The 21,287-nt window shown below is 40.5% G+C and overlaps 1 protein-coding gene across 1 annotated transcript in view; it reads right to left on the reverse strand.

Annotated features, from left to right (window-relative positions):
• LOC147708069 (potassium/sodium hyperpolarization-activated cyclic nucleotide-gated channel 1-like) overlaps nt 1-21,287 on the reverse strand; it is a 1,702,968-nt gene that overhangs the window by 24,655 nt on the left and 1,657,026 nt on the right. Inside the window, exon 10 of the mRNA XM_086925297.1 lies at nt 6,808-7,039. Within this exon, the coding sequence (XP_086781423.1) occupies nt 6,808-7,039 (232 nt within the window). The remainder of the gene's footprint in view (nt 1-6,807; nt 7,040-21,287) is intronic.

The raw sequence follows: 21,287 nt of genomic DNA on the forward strand, positions 1-21,287 counted from the left end.
GGGCCCACCGTTCTCGTGGTCCGCCGGTCCTCTGCTGGGAAGGCCCCGTCCGGGCCCTCAGTTTACGCGCCCCTGGCGTTATAGCAGCAGGCCGCCGGGGGGTAGGCACGCCGAGAGCAGCTCCACCGGGTGCCAGTTGGTGCCGGAGGATGGGGGAGGACATGCGGCGGCCACTGGTCGGGTCCCCTCCTCTCAGCGCTCAGCCCGCCGGTCCGTGTAGGCCCAGACCGGGACCTCGAGTTTGGCGCAGCTCCACACAGGCCCCGACCGGGCCCTCGATTTTTGCGCTCCCGGCGCTCGGCAGCCAGCTGCCGGGAGCTCCGCACACCAATGACCGCTCCTCCGCCGGTCCGCTGCTGCGGGAGGCCGTAGGGAGGCCCGTGGCGCCCTCTGTGCCCGGCCACGGCCGCCCAGCGTTTCCTCAGCTGGCCCGTCTAGGCCCAGACCAGGGCCTCGATTTAGGTGCTGCCCGCCCTTCTCGTCCTCCCGGCCGGACTCTCCCCCGGGCCGGGGCCGCCGTCCACTTCCAAGGCCGTGAGTGGCGCCGCTGGGCTCGCAGCGAGGACCGGAGCACCCGTGGGGGCAGTGGGCAGCAGGGTCCCTCTGATGCTGCCGGATCGGGGGCAAAATGCTATGTTTAAAGGTGCTGTAGAGGGATCAGGGCAGGGAGCCACGCGGACTTGCGACTGTTCAGGTCGCCATCTTGGCCACGCCTACCGTGGATAGTAATTTAAAGGTATTAAGTGTAATGGTATTATTTAGAGTGGGGTTGTGAGTTATGGAGTTAATTATGTGGAATGATATTGTGTGTTGTGTATTGGCATGTTGTGGAGTTGAAATATTTGGTGTGCTGTTACATTTTATGGCATGATGTGGAAAATTGTGTTGTGGATTGGAAACATGTGGTGAGTTGTGGAATTTTGCTTGTGTAGTTGATATATGTGGTTTGGTGTGTAATTATGTGGTGAGTATTGGAAATGTGTGGAGCTGAATTGAGTGGTATAGAACTGTGTGGCGTGTGCCTGAAATTATGCTTATTGGAATTATCTATTATGGTGCGGAGTGTATGTGGATTGCTGGTATGTCGCATATAGTGCAATTTTGTGGGGTGTATTGATGCATTGATTAGAGTGCAATTATGTGGTGTGTAATTATGTGGCACCAATTGGTATTATATAGAGTGTACTTATGTTGTGTGGTGCAGAATTATCTAAAGTTGAATTGTGTTGTGTGGAGTGTAACTATATGGTTTGAAGTGGAGTGGAATTGCGTAGCAGAGTGTCATTAAGTGAAGTGGAATTTTGTGGCATGCAGGGGGGTTGAATTATTTGGATTTTATTTTACTGACTTGCAACTATGTAGCATTTAATGGAATGATGTGCGGCGGGATTGTGTATAGGTGAATTGTATGGCATGTTATTATGGGATGTGAAAGTGTATTGTGTGTAGTGGATGTATGCAGCGTGGAATTGTGTGTTGTGTAGAGAGACTGAGGAAGAGCGAGAGTGAAAGGGTGAATCTAAGAGTCTGTTACACTTGTCCTCTGCCCCAGACATGCCCTCTCCTGCGACATCACCTCTGCCCCGCGCTTCTTCTTCACGGGCAGCATTATAAATTATTATAATAAACACTGGGAAGGCTCGTGTGACATCAAATGCATTCCTCAGACAATCTGAAACCCACATGACAGCTTGTTATAACATGTTCAGGAGCCCATTTGCCCTTAAGGATGTTAATAGATCTTTACCACTAAAGTAGACAACCCATGCCATTACATTAAACCAGGCTTGCAAATTGCAATCAGGAGCAGTTTTAATTAGTCTGTGCTAATTGTACCGATAATAAAAGCTCAGCCACTCGCATTGTTAGAGCGTTTAAACGGCTTTCAGTTAGACAGTTTTTTTGGCCCTGCACATGTAATGTGGAAAAGATAAGTGTGTGCCAATCACCAATGATTACCCAACATCAAAGAAACACTTCCCAAAGCTGCTTTTCTCACTATTACTGTCACCACCGTGAGCTCCACTGCTTAAAATCTCTATCTCATCACTTCATAATGCTCTGATAAAATGATTCAATATAAAGCGCCTGGAAGCCGTGGGTGCACAGTACGCCAGTCACAGCAAACGTGCTGTCTCAAAAGCTCTCAAAAACGTACACAGATGTTTAAAAGAATTTTGATGTTGTCACAAACTAAGGTGAATGACAGACATCGTCCACGTGGATGTTTTGAAGGTGCTATTGTTTATATGTGTGTGCATTTCGAGGTGCCAAGTTTCCGTCATGTTTTGGCACACATTCCTATTTCTTGGAAACTCATGGTTCCATTGCTAAACGTTAGAGGGATGTCAGCAAAGATTATGTGTTTTAAGCTTGATTTCTTGAAGCAGTGCTTGCTGGGTGTTCTAAATCTGAGATATGATTATAATTGAAACTAGCCGCATAACCAAAGCTACAAGAGTAATGCTAATATGCTATTTCGTATGTATGTTATTAATCTATAATGATATATAGAGCCGAAACTTCTTAGCGCTTCATCATATTGTTGCAGACATGTCTGAAAGTCTAAGTGGGTCCGAATGGCAATACCACATCATAGGAGTAGTCATATTGCATGTGTAATTGTATGGATAGTTGGCTTCAGAGAGTCATATGTGGAAACGTAGTAACCAGAGTTAACCATATGTGCTGCTCATATGGTTGCTAATACGGGCCACCTTATCTCCTCTATGGTGGCAGCAAATCTTGCCTGCGTATAGGCTGAGGGTCATTGTAAGAAGTGTTGTCTCCATGCCGGCCTGACTTGAATGGCCAAAAAGAAGCTCGAAAGAGAGAGGCATCACGTGACCTCAGCTCAGGATAATATGGCAAAAAACTTAAAAGCTGACCTTGTCGTACACAAGTCGAGTTACTGAAAGGAGGATCATATTGTACATGTGCAAGACCAAGACAAGGAGAAAAAGACCTCACTGCTCATGTGCATATATATGTGGACCGCGGGACCTGTGTGTCTGCAAACGCAAGGTCCGGAATAGAAAAAAATTAAGCAGGTACCGTGTGGTGGGCAGCTGCATAATAAGGAGCACTAAATATGAAAACAGACCATGAGCACTAATGGGAAGTGTTTGTCCCAATATAGAACAAGCGACCGTCATGCTGTGTGAGAAAGCACGGCGGTCATGAAGCGACCAACAGCGAGAATGAGAATAAAGCCCTAGGGCAGGGGAAAGGGAGGGGGTAGAAGAAATATTACCTTATCAATGCAAATGGGCACTAATTAAGAGGAATTCATCTGTAGTTGAACGGTACTCCTTTGTTACAACTGGAAGTAATGTGTCAAGTGCATAAACCAATCAGAAGCCAGCAAAGAAGAGCAATGCTAGAATCAACCTTTGGGAAGCAGCAGGCCGAATCAAAGCCATTTTAGTAAATATAACATGCCTTGCAGCAGCGCATGCACACTGCCAGGCTCGACCTAAAAAAGCTTAAACGGGGCTTAGAGCTTGTCCGTTACGTACCATTACTAATCGTTGTTTGTTTCTGATGTCACTCTTGTTTCCTTATTTCGAATTGGCCGGAGCCTCCTCTGTGCACCCTGCATTGTTTTCATACACATTGCACAGCAGTGTGGGCTGCTGTACAACACGTACAATCAGAGGCGCAACTAGAGCCGAATTTCGGGGGGGGGGCTAAGCAAAAAATTTCGGGGGGGCTGAACCTTTAATCAGTAGGCAGAGTGGAGCTGCAGGGGCTCTTAGAAGGGGGTGAAACAACTGCAAGGCCTAATTAACATTCAAATGGTCTTTTAAAGACCTGTGAAACGTTCGGGTGCGGCTCTGTGTGTGCCCGGGATCTGTCTCATCCCGGGCTGCCAAACACGACGGGGGGGGGCTGAAGCCCGGTGAGTCCAATGGGTGTTGCGCGCCTGCGTACCATCCCGTCAACGCAGGTCACCTCTTAGCAATTTCTTTTTTACTTTAAGACATGTTGCACTGCAGCCTGTGCGGCTGTGAAACATGTCTAAACAAGTTTTGGCAAAGCTAATACATTTGGTGTTGCCCGGCAGTCTTTTTCCAATTCTTGTTTCGGTTTGCCAAAAAGAAGAAAGAGGCAGAAAGACATATGGAAAGAAAGACAAAAGAAATGAAAAAAGCAAATGGAAGGCAAGTAGGAAAGAAGAGAAGAAAGAAAGAACGAAAGAAAGAAAGAGAAAGAAAGAAAGAAAGAAAGTAAGAAAGAAAGAAAGAAATCAAACGAAAAGAAGAATGGAAAGATGGCAAGAGAGAAAGGAAGTAAGAAGGAAGCAACTAAAAAAGAAGCAAAGAAAGAATGAAGGAAAGAAAGGAGGGAGAAAAGTAGGAAATAAATAAAAAAAACTAACAAGGGCTGCAAATTTAATGTGATAAAGGCTAATTTTCTTCTTAGGCAAATTGTTCAAGAAGCTGCTCGATGTTCCTTAATCTAACAAAAAAAAAACTTTGACTAAATGCAAAAATGGTTTTAGGTCTCAAAAACACACTATACCATGCTACTCCCTGACCGGAAAGGAAAGGAAAGGAAGCAAGAAAGAAGGAAAGCAAGAAATACCGGAGGTAAGACAATGATGGAAAGAAGGAAAAAGGTCAAAAGAAAGAAGAAAAGAAAGAGAGAGAGAAAGAAAGAAAGAATGAAGGAAGAAAGAAGGAAACAGAGAAGGGAAGAAAGAAAAAAGAGCAAAACTAAGAAAGACAGATAGAAATAAGGAAATAAAGAAAGAAGGTAAGAGACAGAAAGAATTACAGAAAGAAAGAAAAAAAGTAAGGAAAGAAAGGAATAGGAATGAAAGAAGAAAATAGAGAACAAATAAATGAAGGAAAAAGAAAGAAATTTGATAAAAAAGGAAAGAACAAAAGCAAGAAGGCAAGAGTGAAAGAAAGTATGAAAGCAGCATTTAAATGAAGAAAGAAATACGGAATAAGGAAAGAAAGAAAGAAAGGAGGAAGGAAAGTAGGAAATAAATGAAATAATGTAAGAAGGGATGGAAATTAAAGATGATAAAGGTTCATTTTCTTCTTGGGCAAATTGTTCAGAAAGCTGCCAGGTGTTCCTCAATGTAGAAGAATTTCACTAAAGTAAAGAAAGATGGCAAAAGAGAAAAAACATAAGTAAGAACCAACTAAAGAAAAAACAAAGAATGAAGGGCAAAGGAAAGAATTAAAGGAGGAAGAAAAGTAGGAAATAAATTAAGAAACAAAATACGGGCTGGAAATTAAACATGGTAAAGGCTAGTTTTCTTCTTGGACAAATTGTTCAGGAAGCTGTCAGGTGATCCTTAATCTAAAAAAAACATTGACTAAAGGCAGAAATGTTTTTGGGTCTAAAAATCACTTTACCCTTCACTCCCTGGAATTGAAGGTAACTACTTTTTTATGGATGTACTCATTGTGAATGGGTAGCATGCCGTAACTCAAACTGAAGTCTGCCAATGATTGAGGTGGGCTGACACATTGCCCTTTGATGTATGCTTGAGTGGGTTGGAGAATAATATGGATGACACAACCACAGATAAATAAAGTATGGCTGAAAACCCCTACAAGTAACTATGTCATACACATAATTTTAGTACAATCAAAAAGCCTCGGCTTAGACAGACCTAAAAAATCCAATTATTCTGCTATAAGCTGCCAGACTCTTGCCTTTGAGGAAGGAAAGGAAAGAAAACAAAGAATGAATAAAAGAAAGATAGAAGGAATGCTTGTTCTAGGTTTTCAGCAGGCCTTTGTTTCTCCCGCCATAACAGTTGATCTTTTTATCCTATTTCCAGGGAATAAAACAATGCGCTGTGATAATAGTTTCTGGCAATTGCCAATCAGATGCCTCAAATTATCCAAGAAAGGACAACCTTTACAGACGTATGTAACAGCATGACATATCTTTAGCAGATTTTAGAGTGTGTGTGGACAAACAAACCCTCTGAACTGTTAGGCATGGTCACTGAAACAGGTATGTGGCATCATATGTTGTAAATCAATAATAGGTCCTGGAAAAGCAAGATCCTGCACTCAAAATACTTCTAAAAAAGAAAGGTGTTAAATGGTGCATGAAAATGCTTAGCAACATCTGAACCGACAGAAAAGAAAAGCAGGAAGTGATGGCGCTAGCTTCTTTCTATCTCTAGGATAGGGTATCTGAAGAACAGGAACAACCATGTAGGAATAGTATTTAAAGAGTGTTGCTTGGGTAGGAAACAATTTATGCGGTATAAAACCATTACTCATTCAGTAGCAAATGGGAAAAGGAAGGTGGACAAGGAGGTAATGCTATCTTTGTCTGAATGGAATAAACTAGGGATGTACAACGCAGAGAAGTGCTTCCTCAGAAATGTTGCTTAATTCTTGCAAATGTAAAGTTTTCTTCATGTTGACTTTGCTTGTGTAATAAAAATGTTGCATGTCCCATAGAATTATCACACCTCACAGTACTCAATGTGATAAGGTTTGGGGGATACATAATGTTCATTTAAACTATAATTTTTCAAAAACTAGTTCCAAATGCGTAGACGTCCTAGTATTTTCAGTTTCATATATTTTTTTAAAAAAGTCATTAAGTGGCAAAACATAAACAAAGAAGCATGAAGCAATTTAATAGCTCTCCTACCCTTTTCAGTAAATTGCTACATTATAATTGCAGAACAAAATACAATTTCTGGATCAGTCGCAAGTTGTTAAAGAAAGGTAAAACCTTGATGGAAATATAATGATAAAACACAGAAATTGCTACGTTTAGTGTAAATCTAGCTGATAAAAATGCCAAAAAACACTCACTTACCTCCGAAATAGTCACCTTTTGTTATTGTTATCTGTGTAGAAAAATCATCAAGTGCAATCACACCTGCATCAATTAGGTACATCTTTCTTCCAATAGATCCGTTGCGAAAAATGATATCATCCTTATGGAAAACTTCAAACTTTAGTTCACTTATAATGGCGGTTATAATATTTGCATCTTTAAACCAAGGAACTTTCCTCACTAGATGATGACAATTGTGAAACATCACCTCCTTGTATCAAGAGACAGTGAAAATATGTTATGGTCAGCGGAATACAAAGTACAACTAATCAAGAAATACATTTACATGTTTCGTCATTTAAATCTGAAAACAATTTGGATCCCACATCTATGTAAAGTACATAATGATTAATGCTCTTAAAAACACTAAAAAAGGGTACAATAACACACATTACCAATTCTTTTTTAACTCACTTTACTTCAAATTAGGTGTAACAAATACCCATCTGTGGGGAGAAATTGTAAGCTCCCAAATACCATTTGCGAAAGTAGAATTCTTTCTAATCTCACGTTTCATTTTTCCACTAGGCAAATTTTCATAGAAGATTTACCTGCTGACATTTTACTCATTTGAACACTCTTGCACAAAGAATATTTCTCAAAACTTAGGCATAGGAGTCTTTCTTTATTGCTTGGCATCCCAAACGCTTACATGAATAACAATATAAACGAGAGGAAATTAATATTTTGTCAATCTAACGTTCCAAATATTAGCAATTGTACTCGATTACGAAATATTAGCAATTGTACTACGATTTAGAAATTAAGGGGGCGATTTAATGTTTGGAGGACAGAGTATACCTTTGCAGTCAAGACAGACTACCCTATTTGCAGACATGGTATTTAGGGTCAGGAGGACAGTTCACTTTCTGTTAATGAAGTCTCCATTAGCTCTGTCAAAGGAAATCTACCTCTGGGAGCTTGATGGAGTACAGACCGTTGAAGTAAAGCCATCACACCATCCACTCAATTAGAGAGGACAGCCTGTTTGACTATTTTCTGTCCATCACCACCAGACAAGATGTGCTGGTGAGGGACAGTGATCTTAAACAGAATGCATTTGAATTGGAAGATCCTTACACATTTAGGGACCCAGAAAGCCAAGTAAGTGATAACTTGGTCGGCCTCAATGCATTTGTGGTATTTGAAGTAAATGAAGAGAAAACAATTTTAAAGACCATAGTGACATGTGGAGAGTGAAATTCTCCTGCAATCCAGAGTGCTAAAGTCTCTAAAACGTTTTGTATAATAATTATTGGTATTTTAAAAAGTCCCTGTGATGAAGGGAAAACCACTGCAAAGCTCTGAGTGATTTGTGCAAAATACTAATATTTTAAGTACCTTTTTGAAGGTCAATTGATTTTAAACAGAATGTATTTGAATTGGAAGATCGTTCTACATTTAGGGACCTAGGAAGCCAAGTAAGTGATTACTTGTTCAGCCTCAATGTATTTGTGGTACTTGAAGTAAAAGACAAGAACACAAGTTGAACGAGTATTAAAGTCTGAAAACATTTTGTACAAGATGTATAGTTATTTTAAACAGGCTCTGTGATGAAGGGGAAACCACTGCAAACCTCTGTGTATATCTGACCTGTGAATGAGTTTCCTTAAAAATGCAGTCTTTCATAAGGCTTGGTTTTGAATGTGTTGCAGTTTTGATAATCCAAGCAATAGCCTATATGTGTGAACAAAAGTATTGTTTCACCACCTCAGCAAAGTCGTTCTCGGGGAAAGATACAAATAATGTTATCCTTTAGGTGGCAGAGGAAGCTGCATTAATCTAGACTTTAAAGATAGGGCATCTTTAAAAAAAAAACTGAAAAAGGTCAACTACTGTCAACTACTGTCAATTGAACGTGGGGTCTTTAATGAGGGTGGCCAGAGTGTGCTATGCCAACACTGTTTTTTGCCTACTCACATTAGCCCTGTTTAATGGAGTTCAGTTTCAGAAATGTTTACTCATACATTGCTTGAAACCAACCAAACAGTTGGAGGGGTTAGCAATAGACCTAGGTGCTGTAGTGTAGTTCCTATATTCCCAATAGGCTCTGCACATTGGTATAACATAAACAGCAGTGTAGACGTAGGACTGAGGTCATCAAGGTCTCCACTGACTATGTTAGACTTAATTCGTTTTGCCAGCTAGCTCAGAGGTCACTAGAAACTTTCTCAAATGTTCAGGAAAGGGTTAATCATCCTGATTTAGACAAGTAGGGATTAGCTTCTGACATCCGCATAAACATGACAACTTTGCTCCCCCAGAATAAAGAGTGTATCTCTAGAGTGGTGTGAAACAATCGACAGCTATTTCACTCAGTCAGTCGTGCATGCTTAGTTCCACCAGATTGCAGAGAAATAGAGAGACAGGCGTATTTTCAATAAAAAGGTGTTGTTTTATTGAGCAGTCTTCTTTCTCATGCAAGAGAAATGAATTGCCACAATTGCAATACTTATAATAAAGTAAAGTGCGTACAGTAAAAGTAGTATTATGAAATGTTACTGTAAAAGCATTGATATTGTTTCTTAGCCATATGATACTTTAAAATGGATAAAATATATACATACATAAAAACATTGACTAACAAACTCAACTGGTGCTTCTAAGATACGCCTACCCCAGTGTACCTGACCTAAGCCTAATACGTGGGAAGGAGTAAGTAAGTGGCAGTTTTTAAGTTAAGTTAAGTTTTTGCCAAGTATCGGAATCAAGAATTCTCTCTAAGGTTTTAATCAGCTCCGTACCTTGGTTATAGAATGAAGGAGGTCTTGTATCTCGCTTCTCAGGACTCGATCTCCCAGCAACCCGCGAGGGTGACTTGGAAACACCGGAGCTGGATTTTCTCGGCTTGAGAAAAAGGCAGCGTCTCTCTCAGTGCGTCAAGGGGAGGGGCGGTCTCCGTCGGCTCTCATAACAGCTGGGCTCCCAGGCAAGAAGAACGTCGCTCTGCTCCCAACCACTGTGTCTTTGCTTAAGGCGACGTTGGTATATTTATACCTGAAAGGTGCCGGGTTTGACGTAAGGTTGGACATAAGAAGTCACCAAGAACTAACAGTTCTTTCTGGACTCTAGGAGTTCTTGTGCAAATCAAAACAAAAGCAGGGGGTTTTCCCGGGCTGCTGGAGGCTTGGTTTGTTTAAATAACGTGTTGTGCTTTCTAGGAGTCTATGGGAGTAGCCGTGCTGTGTTTTGGACTGCATGGGCTATTACTGAATATGGATATGATTCTTATGCCTTTATAAGGATATTATTAGTTATAACCACATAAGGGCATGAATCGGGAATATCGAATTAGGGTCCTAGATAGAAATACAACACCCACTCCACGTATTAATGTCCATCATTACTAAATAATAAGCAATATAAACATATAACGATGTGTGTGTGTTTTCCAACCCACCCCAAAATACATAATCGCATTTGAAATGGTGTATGGTTTATACACGAAAATGAGTATTGGTACTGTACGCTTTTCAAGCAGGGTTATCATTCAGTTAATGCATATATATATCAGCTGAATGAATTGCGAAAATTACACATGAAATGGCTCTGTTTACAGAAAAGAAGGTCGAGACCACTTCATCACATATTTATACGATATTGTACATGTGCTAGAGGCTGAGGTAAATATTGTCTATAACGTCTCTAAAAATAGAAGCTCTGTTCTCTAAGAATAGTTCTACTTTAAGCAGAGTAACATGTGCCAGAAAAATGGTAAATATTTTTGAAGAGAAAGAAAAGTAATTTCGCTTTCAGGGGAAAGGAGAAAAAAAAATAGTCCCAAATGTTTTTAGTAGCATTGTTTAACAAAACTGAAGGCCGAATTCAGAGTTCAGAGTATGCTGTGTGATCATTGTTTTTAAATGTTATTCTCGTTGTTAGGAGAGAACATCATATCAGACAGACTCGCAAAAAATTGGTCTACAATATCAGGTGAAAGTTCGACCAAGTTCGAAAATGCTGTAACTGTGCAGTTTGGAGCGTGATTGCTATCATCGATGTTTGGATCAGCAATGCTCACAGAAGGTTGTACCTGTTTGGTGCTGCTTTCCTCTCGTACTTCACCGCCACCTACTCGTAATGGTGAAGTCTCAACGAATGCTGTCATCAGAATAGGTAGCCACTGGGGACAACACGTTGCATGAGTCGTTACAGGACAAAGCAAAGCGTTGATATCCATTGGTACTGCTGATGGTAGTGTAAGACAAACGTCCAACACGCATTCTTCTCCGCATAGCAGACATCGAAGCACAGGTAAGATGCAATCTTGCCAGATAGGTCTGATTGAAAGAAACCAGGTTGTACTCAGATCTCTTAGCCGGGCCAATCCGAGGACCTTAGTGATACAGTCTCGGTATCGTATTGCTAGGATCGTTTCTTCCATCGTTGCTGGAGTCTTGTCTGTGGATTGGCTTGCCATATCGGAGCAGAAGGAACAAAAATAAAATTCCTGCCACGAGTCCCAAGATTAAAGGTAGGCCGCCAAAGACAGAATGGACAAAATTCGGGAAGATGCCCAGAACTGTTTCAAAGGGTGCTAACAGTCCCGAAAAACCTGTCTTAAATACATGTGCGATGCCACTGGTATCAGACATGTTTAAGATTTGACTTAACATTTCTTCGAAATGCACGGGGCAATTTGTTGATAAAAGGGAATGTATTTCTGATGCCGTCCTTGCAACTTGCAGATCATACGTTTCTTTGGACGACGTCAGAGGCACAGTAGCCTGTAAAAGAAAAGACTTCATTCTGCTTAAAGTATCAATTCGAATAGAAGAGATATTCACATGAGGCCATATTGCCGCCTCCATGTCTGGATTGCTGTTTGGATACAATACTTGCATACAGCAAACGACCCTGGAAGTAACAGTAACGAGATAACATTCTCCTGGCACCATTCCACAACAGCTGTGTTCATTTATTAAAACGTAACTTTGGTTTGAAAGTTGTCTGAAGAATGGCTCTATCTGTTTTGCAGGAGTGCCTTGCAGGTGACAAGAAAGGTTATTTGAAGACCCTTCGCAAGCTCCATGCAAGTTAATACCTTGACACAGAAGTGTACCGCCTAGTGATTTTTTACAATTATTGCCACTAAGGAATACCTCCTTTTTGCCTTCACTATAACATTTGTGTGTGTAAGGTAAATCCCAGGTTGATTTGATGTATCCTTTACCCAACCTTTCATACTGGCCTGCTGGTATATATTGTTGGCAATTTTTAAACTGGTAAGTTGTTATCAGAATTGTAATTGTTCCGTGTATTATCCATTCAATGACAGGTCTCTCTGACATTGTCAATGGTAATCTCTCAAGTTTTTCAATGCTCAGAATCGTATATTCTGCTCCTTTTTGTGCCAAACTGATTTGTTTATCAGTAAGGTTAAAGATAGAAAATAATGACGTTACGTTGATTAGACGCCATAGCACGTAGCCTGAACGTAGGTTTTGCAACGTCCAGCCAAGCTGTACAATAGAACGCAATTGGGACTGACCATGTTGTAACATTAGTAAGTCTTGCTCTATTATATCAAAGGCAGATGACACAATACTGTCCAGTGAATATATTCTGGAAGACAGAGTCGTTAACCCATTGTCCACAACAGAAAGTGATTTTTCCAAATTTATACGATCAATTTCTCGTATTTTTTTCTGCTGTCTCAATTTGCATTACTTTCCAAGCTTCATTGTATGCAGCGTATATACCGGCCGCTATGAAACGTTTTTGACGCTGTTTGTGAGGTCCCATTATGAAATCTCTAAAGTCAGCACCTTCTTTAAGTAAAGTCAAGTGTTGCTTAATTTCAGCCAGTGTGGATTTCTGTAGCCACTCAAGGCATAATTTCCCTACACTGTATGTTGTAACTATCCCTGGATGGAGTATCTTGGGTCTGGCCTGGTCCTTTTTAACCCCTGTTTTTTGTTCAGGAATCTATCTTGACAGTTGTTTGTGTCTGTGGGCCAGATCAACCATTTTTTCCAATCAGGATGTGTTCTGTTTTGGTGAAAAATATGGGATACGTCTATTTCCACATCTGTAGTGCTATTGCTATCAGGTATGGGCTTTGGAATAGACGGTTTGTTTAAGTCTTTTATCTTAGCCAGGCCAAGACAAGTAGTTTGTTGAATGGTATCATTCAAGAATATAATTTGTTCTGGGATGATGCAGGCTCTGAATAATGATTCTAGACGTTGTACCTGCCAATCTTTTGTACCCCAGATGGTTTTTGTTTCAATGTTGTTTTTCCAGAACTCAAAACCAAATGTAGACATTTTTGTCATAAAATTTTTCAGAATAAATCAATTTAGTATTTGTCAATATTTTCATTCCTGTCTTATTTAACATTTTAAAATAAAATGTTTCTGGATCACTATTGTTAAACCCTGAGAAGTATGGACATTTCTCATAGAATTTCTTCGAACTTCCTTTTGGTGGAGTTGGACAATGTTCACATTGATTATAAGTAAAAACATTTCTAGGTTGTGCATATTTATGCAAATAGTGATGACCATAGTGATTGTAACAGTATAATTCTTCATAATTTGATGAGCCCTGTAAATAATCATGTTCTGTGAATTTAGCTGACATTAGTAAATCTGACATCATATTATTAATATTTTCAAAGTCCCAATCATCAGAAAAAGAACTGGGTATCACAAAGTCACTTAAGGAAACCTTAAACTGGTGTGGATACGTCAAGAGCTCAATCGGGCCATAAATATCATAGTCAGTTCTGTCCCATGCTATACCACCAGGTATTGGATTGGCTGTGATGTTCACTGATGATAGTTCTTTTTTCTCGATGTGAGAGGATCTGTGAGACTTTAAGACCAAGTTAATGTTCTGACTTGCTGTGTCTATTGTACTATATTTTCCATCAATGAATCTACCCAAGCATAAAACCATGATGAGCCAAAGCAGGAGAAAAAGTACACCTAACACAGTCCAAAATTCAATCCATGGTGAAATCAGATATGTTTCTTTTAGTTGGTGTAAAAGCTCGGTCCTTTTTTCTTTGATAGTTTTTGTTGCTGGCTTGTCTCCATGTTCACTTGGATCATCGGAAAAGTCATCAAAGTTGATAAAATAGCCAGATGCTGTTCTGTCAATTGGTGGGATTGCTTCTGGATTTCCATTGATCTTTGCAATTTCTTTTGTTACATTTGTACATTCTGATGCCACATCGTTATAGATTGGTGTATCATTATGAATTGTTGCGATTTGGGTTTCAAGAGGCACAAGTTCCATGGCTTTGTTGCATAGTCCCTTGTTATTTACTGCAGGTTTATCGAATGTGATTAGTCTCTCAGTTTGAACCTCTTGGATTGTAGCAAAGTTTGGTTGTCTGCTATTTCTTGGTAGTCACTGGGCCTGCTGTTTATTATCGGCCACATGTTTGTGGTTTCACCAGATCGATGGAAACAATTCTGTTTTCCTTTTTACCAGCAAGTGGCGGTAGTACTACTGATCTTGTTCCGCTGACAGCTAAGACAGGTACTGCTTTTCTGTAAGAAGGCCCAAATTCCTTCTTCACCACAATCTTATTTCTGACCAGATCCCCAATCTTCGGAATCCAGACAGATCTTGCTGGGACAGGTGGTTCTTCAGTGGTTGTTGGCTTAAACTTTATGTTACTTAGACTCTTTCTTGTTTCATTCAAGTCCTGTAAAACAGCCAAACGATCTTGGATATCAAAGGTTTTTTCTTCTACCACTGAAGTCTGACGATCCAGATCCTGGATTATCATTCTAGTACCAAACAATAGTTCGTACGGACTGATACCTCCTAGAGAATTTCTTGCCATGTTATTAAGACTACGTTGGACACTTATTAAATGTTTGACCCACCCATCACCCGAACCTAATACCCTCGCCGTTATAGATTGCTTTATGTCACGGTTTTTTCTTTCCACTACCGCATTTCCCTCAGGATGGAAGGGAGAAGAGTACTGCAATGCGATGCCCATGCTGTTCATGGCCTCTTTGTAAGCTCGAGAGCTAAACACAGGACCCTGATCAGAATGTAGCATGCCAATTGCGTATGTGCCGATAAAGACTCGCAAATCTTTTTATAACAGTTCTGGCGTCAGCCGAGCGCCGGTGGTCTATATTTTTAAGTTAATTTTGTCTTAATAATTATGGGGACTCATATCTCCGGTTGGATTTCAGCGTTATAGATCACCTGATGCTTTCTAATAAAGGTGTCCTGGCAATAGTCTGGTACGGTTCACAACTGCGATCTCTGTTGCAGTCTGGACAATCGTACCTTGGTTATAGAATGAAGGAGGTCTTGTATCTCGCTTCTCAGGACTCGATCTCCCAGCAACCCGCGAGGGTGACTTGGAAACACCGGAGCTGGATTTTCTCGGCTTGAGAAAAAGACAGCATCTCTCTCAGTGCGTCAAGGGGAGGGGCGGTCTCCGTCGGCTCTCATACCAGCTGGGCTCCCGGGCAAGTAGAACGCCGCTCTGCTCCCAACCACTGTGTCTTTGCTTAAGGCGACGTTGGTATATTTATACCTGAAAGGTGCCGGGTTTGACGTAAGGTTGGACATAAGAAGTCACCAAGAACTAACAGTTCTTTCTGGACTCTAGGAGTTCTTGTGCAAATCAAAACAAAAGCAGGGGGTTTTCCCGGGCTGCTGGAGGCTTGGTTTGTTTAAATAACGCGTTGTGCTTTCTAGGAGTCTATGGGAGTAGCCGTGCTGTGTTCTGGACTGCATGGGCTAATACTGAATATGAATATGATTCTTATGCCTTTCTAAGGATATTATTAGTTATAACCACATAAGGGCATGAATCGGGAATATCGAATTAGGGTCCTAGATAGAAATACAACGGTGCAAGCAGATCCAGCCAGAGTATTAGTTAAGTGTTGGAATGGGTAACATCCAAAAGACCTGATGATCTGGGCTAAGTGTCAATTAGAACTGTTAAAAATCTTGGTTGATAAAGAGGACCTGGGGAACACTCCATTATTCTAAAAGATTATTGGAATAAAATGGGGGAACAGTAACTGTTTGAGAATGGACTTGAATAAAGCATGAAAACCAGACTAAAACTCTCCCAAAGACATCAATCTCTTTGAGTCTTGTTAGCGGTACAGAGTAGACCACTATGTCTAGCACAGCTCAAAAATCTCATAAGACTAGGCCTGCTGTGTCTCTATCATTGTAAGAAATTGTGTTCTTGGTTAAGGGTGGTAACTACCCACCTTAAGTAATAAACACAGTCCCAGTCAGAGTATACCACTAAAGTCCATAAATTAATTTGAGCTCAAACCCCTGGTAGCTTTGGAACAGAGAAGATAGGCTAAGAGGCAATGTGTAAAGTGTTTATGCAGTATCAAAACAGCAATACAGTTAAAACAGAACATAATAAAAATCACAATTTAATGGACGAAAAAAAAGATTTTTTTAATAAACAAAATAACACACAAATGATAAATGACATTACCAAAATCCAGTAAGGGGAACCAGAGATTTGAATTTTAAACCAGGGCTCGATTTAAAAAAAAATTTGTACTAGACCTAGTCTAGTAACCTACAAAATCTACTCGACCTAACTGAAATGCACTTTAACTCTGGCTGTTAAAGCAAGTAAATGTGACAAGTTAACAAGATTTAAAGGCATTTCAATTGCTCATTTACTTTGTGAGCAATAAAGATGCCTCTAAATCGTGCTCTCTTGTCACATTTCCTCTGCTTTCGGAGACAGAGGTCAAAAGTCAGGTTATTTTCCTACTCGCCAGAAAGGGCTAGTAGGACCGAAAAATAGCTCGCCCTAATTAAATGTGGCCCGCAAATTCAAGCGGGCGAATGGATTTTTTGAGCCCTGTAAACGATTGCATTAAAAATAGTTTCATGAAGCATTAAATGTCAAGTGCAGTTAACTCGTTGTGATAGACCAGGACTTACATGAGATTTGAGGCCGACCTCAATGGAGTAGAAATGGATACAGACAATGTGTTTGATTGCGTCATAGGTTTTATCTTGGATCACAGAGCCTGAATGATTGATGAGTCAGTAATCACTAGCAAACTGGTCACAAACCATTAAATAGGATGTTTGTGATGTATAAAGACTCTCCAAATTAGTGCTTCTTAAAATTACAACCCTCAAAGGAAGAATTGCGACTTCTTATGTTAGCGGTTGGAACTACCAAATCGCTAAATGAGAATTCCAAATTGTGAGTTCGCATTTCAATGTACAAAACATTCGCAAATAGGGAATTTGGTCAAAACAAGCGTTTTGCACATGCAAAATTCTATGAATTTGCAATAGGTAGTAACCAGGAGGTGCAAGGTATAAAAGAGATCCCAAAATACTTTGCAATGTTTCACAATTCCGGCACTTTTCCGGGAGCTCAACACAGGAGAAAGAGGGGAGAAAGGATATTCAGGGAGAGTGTGACTTTGAATAAACTGATGAGAAGGTTTATGACAGATACAGGTTTACCCAAAAGGTTATCTTGAGTTTTTTTTATAAAGGAGCTGCGCTCTGGATTAAGCAGGCCTACCCAATGCAGTATAGCAATATCTACACACAGATATTCAGTTTTGATTAGTTTACACATGCTAGCTTCTGGTATCTACCAACACACTGCGGCTGTAGCAAGTGGAATTTCGCAAAGTACAGCATGCAGGGGTTTTCATCATTTTATTGTTGGAATGTTGTTTAGAATACATTCCAATATTTCTTTTTCGAGTAGTCCGGGAGAGTTGGAAAGTACCAACATCGTATTTCATGTAGTAGCACATTTTCCACAAGTGCTTGGTTGTGTGGATGGCATATATATATATATATCGTAATTTGCCAACCCTCTGACACAGAGATGTAGATATTATATTCGTAAGAGCCAACATTCTTTAAATGTCAAGTAGTATGTGATGCAAAACGTCTGATCATAGGCCTACTTGCATGATACCCTGGGAGCACTCATGACTCCTACATATTTAGATACTTTGGCCTGTATGAGTGGCTATCAGGAGAAGAATTTGGAGACAGCTGGGTGTAAGGTAATTAATATTCACATTTATACTTAGGTGATTAACTTTAATACAGTATAAACAGTAACCAGCTGTGTTATTTTTCAACTAACAGTGCGTATTTATTAAGGCCTAGTATTAAGACTCCAAGCCTACAACTCCTAGACAAAAGAGATACATTGTTGCCTTGGAAAAAAAGCAAATAGCATTATAGAAAGAACATTTTGACTTCCTAAAGCCAGATCTATATGCCTCCATAGATGCAGAGGTGCTCTAGAGTATGACCTTACAACATATTTGTTGTATATTCTTACTTGGTTCAATATGGCTACTTGGTGTCTGTAGTCCTTTCTTAGTGTTCCTACCTTCTCTATCTCCCATAGTATCTATGTGTGTTCTATCTGGTGTGTTGAGGATTCCAGCCTTGGCAGTTGGTCTGGTCAGCTGTGAGGTTTTACTGCTCTGCTGTCTTATCTTGTCTAACTTAATAAATATATCTTAATTACCTGAAGACGTGTCGTGCTGCCTACCTAACTTATTTACAACAATATTCTAAGATTATAGGCAGATGTGCTATGCTATACAACTCATTTGTGCATAGGAATCTATCTACTGAAGCAGCAAGTGATAATTCGAAAGAGGCGAATTATCATAGTCCCCTTGCTTTCCACATCCATGACCTGATGCTGCAATAGCTGATGAATTATGTGCACACCGAAATTATGTGAAAAGTAGGGCACTTGTAACACATTTGGTTGATATAAAGAAAAACATTCCACCATATGTTAAAAGTTGCAATCATTCTTTTGTTCCTTTATTCACAGATTGTTTTCCAAAATATTGCTTCCATTTAAACAAAGTAAATAAAAGCATGTCATCTTGACATAGTAATACAAATTTGTCATAGCTGTATTCACAGTTACGTCTTAGACATACAGTACTTGGCCGCCAATTAGAACACAGGGCAGCCCTTCCTTTTCCTCCCTCACTCTGACGTCTATTGCTCCTAAACATAGCAGGCTCAAAAGCAGACATACTGCTCACACGGGAGCCCTCCTCGGATTCTCAAACAGATCTTCCTGGCCTAATTAATGCATTAGAAGTTTGCTTACTTACTTTTTGACTTTCAAACACTTTATTTTGGTCAAAGAACTTATAAGCAGGTTACTCAACATAACATTTACAACGTTGTGCGAATTACAACACATCAAATAGTTTATGTCAAACAACATATTACAATTAATTAAAATTCACATGTAAAACAAAAATGGTAAGGTGCTTGAGTGAATGCATTTGGGTGAAGACAACAGAAGGCTTACCATAAAAATTACATATTGCACATAGTTCAAGACTACTTATTTTTTACAAGTTGTAGGCTAGCTCATCAATAATAAAGATTAAGTAAAAAAAGAGTTTACGCTTCAGCAGAAAAGGGGATTTGTATCCTTCTGGTCCCAATCAATAAAGTAGAATATCATTGATGCAAGTGTAATAAAATGCATTGTTAAATTCATTTATACATAACAATTGCCAAAAAAACATAACTGGGATACAGACAAAATATAACCAGGAAGAGACAAAAGAAAGGGTCTTGGATCTAACTGTCTAGACACATTCAAGATATTTTGCAATTGAAAATACAATGTAAGCCAGAGTATCCGACCGACAAATTCTCAGCTTGACCCAGGATGGATGGGCTTCCATCGTTCGACAAAGGGGCACAATCCAGCGTTTACTTTGGGCAGAAAAACAAGAGATGTTAGCCAGATTTTTCCACTTTATTAAATCCTTGACTGGATTTGATTACTTCAGTGGGGCCCTTCCACTTGCCAGTATAAGTTGTGAGTGGAATGGCACCTAACCTGGGGGCATATTACTAACTAGTAGCGATATTTATCGCTAAATAGGCTTAGCGTCAATTTTTTTATCGCTGCCCATCGCTGGATATGTTAGCGGAGACAACATGCTATTAGCAACGTTTTTCTCCATTGTGCTAAAATATCCAGCGATAGCGGCGAAATGCATGAATATCGCTGAGAACACAGCGATATTCACGCATTAGCGACAAAATGCTCTTAGCCATGTTATCCACCTCCCATTGGATAACATGGCTAAGAACTGGTCTGAGCAGGCGTTAGTTTTTGGCGATAGCGGGAATATTTCCATCGCTACGCCTGCCTTGCTAATAGGCGATAGCGACGTTAGCGACTGCTTTCAGTCGCTAACAGGTTGGGTACGCCCACTTTGCATGTCATTAGCGATAAATATCGCTGACATGCAAAGCAGGCCCCAAATCGCTCGCTTTCGCCTAAAAGCTGTCGCTAACATCAGTTAGCGACAGCTTGCTAATAGAGTGATAGAATTATCGCCGCTTAGCGGCCGAAAACAGCCACTAAATTGGCGATAATTGCCTATCGACCCCCTTGGTAATATGCCCCCTGATTCTCAGCAGCGGCTCCTATGCAATGACGGAGGAGAGTCGTCCCACTGCCTGGCTCAGAGCCAGCAAATGAAAAATAAAACAATGTTCTAGCATCATTATTTTTTTAATTTGCTGTCTCTTTCCCAGCTTGTACAGGGAGGGGTGGGGCTGGGCATGGGAGATGGAGTGCTATGTGCACTCTCAGGCCTGCCAAACACACATGCGCACTTAGGTTTCTCCAGCCAGGCTGCATTGAACAGCCGGGTTGGGGAATCCCCCACAGACTCCATGTCCTAAGCGGAATGTCTTCATAGCCCGCTTAGGCCAATCCCTGAGATGCTCTGGCAGCACAGGATTGGATGGTAGTCTGTCTGAGGGGCTGCTGGGACCAGGAAGAGGGTAGGAGCGAAGAGACGCAGGAGGCAGCCTCACAAAGTTATTTTTTAAATGTATATTATTTCTAATACCCCCATGTGCTCCCCCCTCCCACATGCTCCCCCTTCTACGTTCCCTCCGCCTGCCTCACCACCCTTTGTTTGTGGCGGCCACCACTGCCGAATCTTACATAGGGAAAGGAGGGTCAATCTCATCCATAAAAGGTTCAAATCTGGGTGTTGGTTTTATCTCCAGGAATTATTTTTATTTATTTATTTAGTTGTAAAGTTTCATAAAGCGCAAACAAGACCCATTTGGGTATCAGAGCGCTGTACAGAAATTGCGAAATCAAGGGTAGCAAACTCATTGGGACAGTAAGTGAGGTTACAACAAAGTAGGAAACAAAATCAGTTAAGAGTTGGGGTATCCGAGGTGCCCTAGAGCACGAGAACAGTTTAACATACCTGCATACAATAAGGTGGGGAAACAACCTTTACAACGCAACTTTTACACCGCACTACCATTACAACAAAACTTTTACAACGCAACATCCATTACAACGCATGCATTTACAACGCAACCATTACAACGCATGACACTACAACGCACACCAATACAACGCATGCCATTACAACGCAGTCATTACAACGCATACCATTACAACGCATAGCATTACAACA

Source organism: Lissotriton vulgaris, chromosome 6 (assembly GCF_964263255.1).
Source record: "Lissotriton vulgaris chromosome 6, aLisVul1.2, whole genome shotgun sequence".
In the NCBI taxonomy this organism is placed as follows: domain Eukaryota; kingdom Metazoa; phylum Chordata; class Amphibia; order Caudata; family Salamandridae; genus Lissotriton; species Lissotriton vulgaris.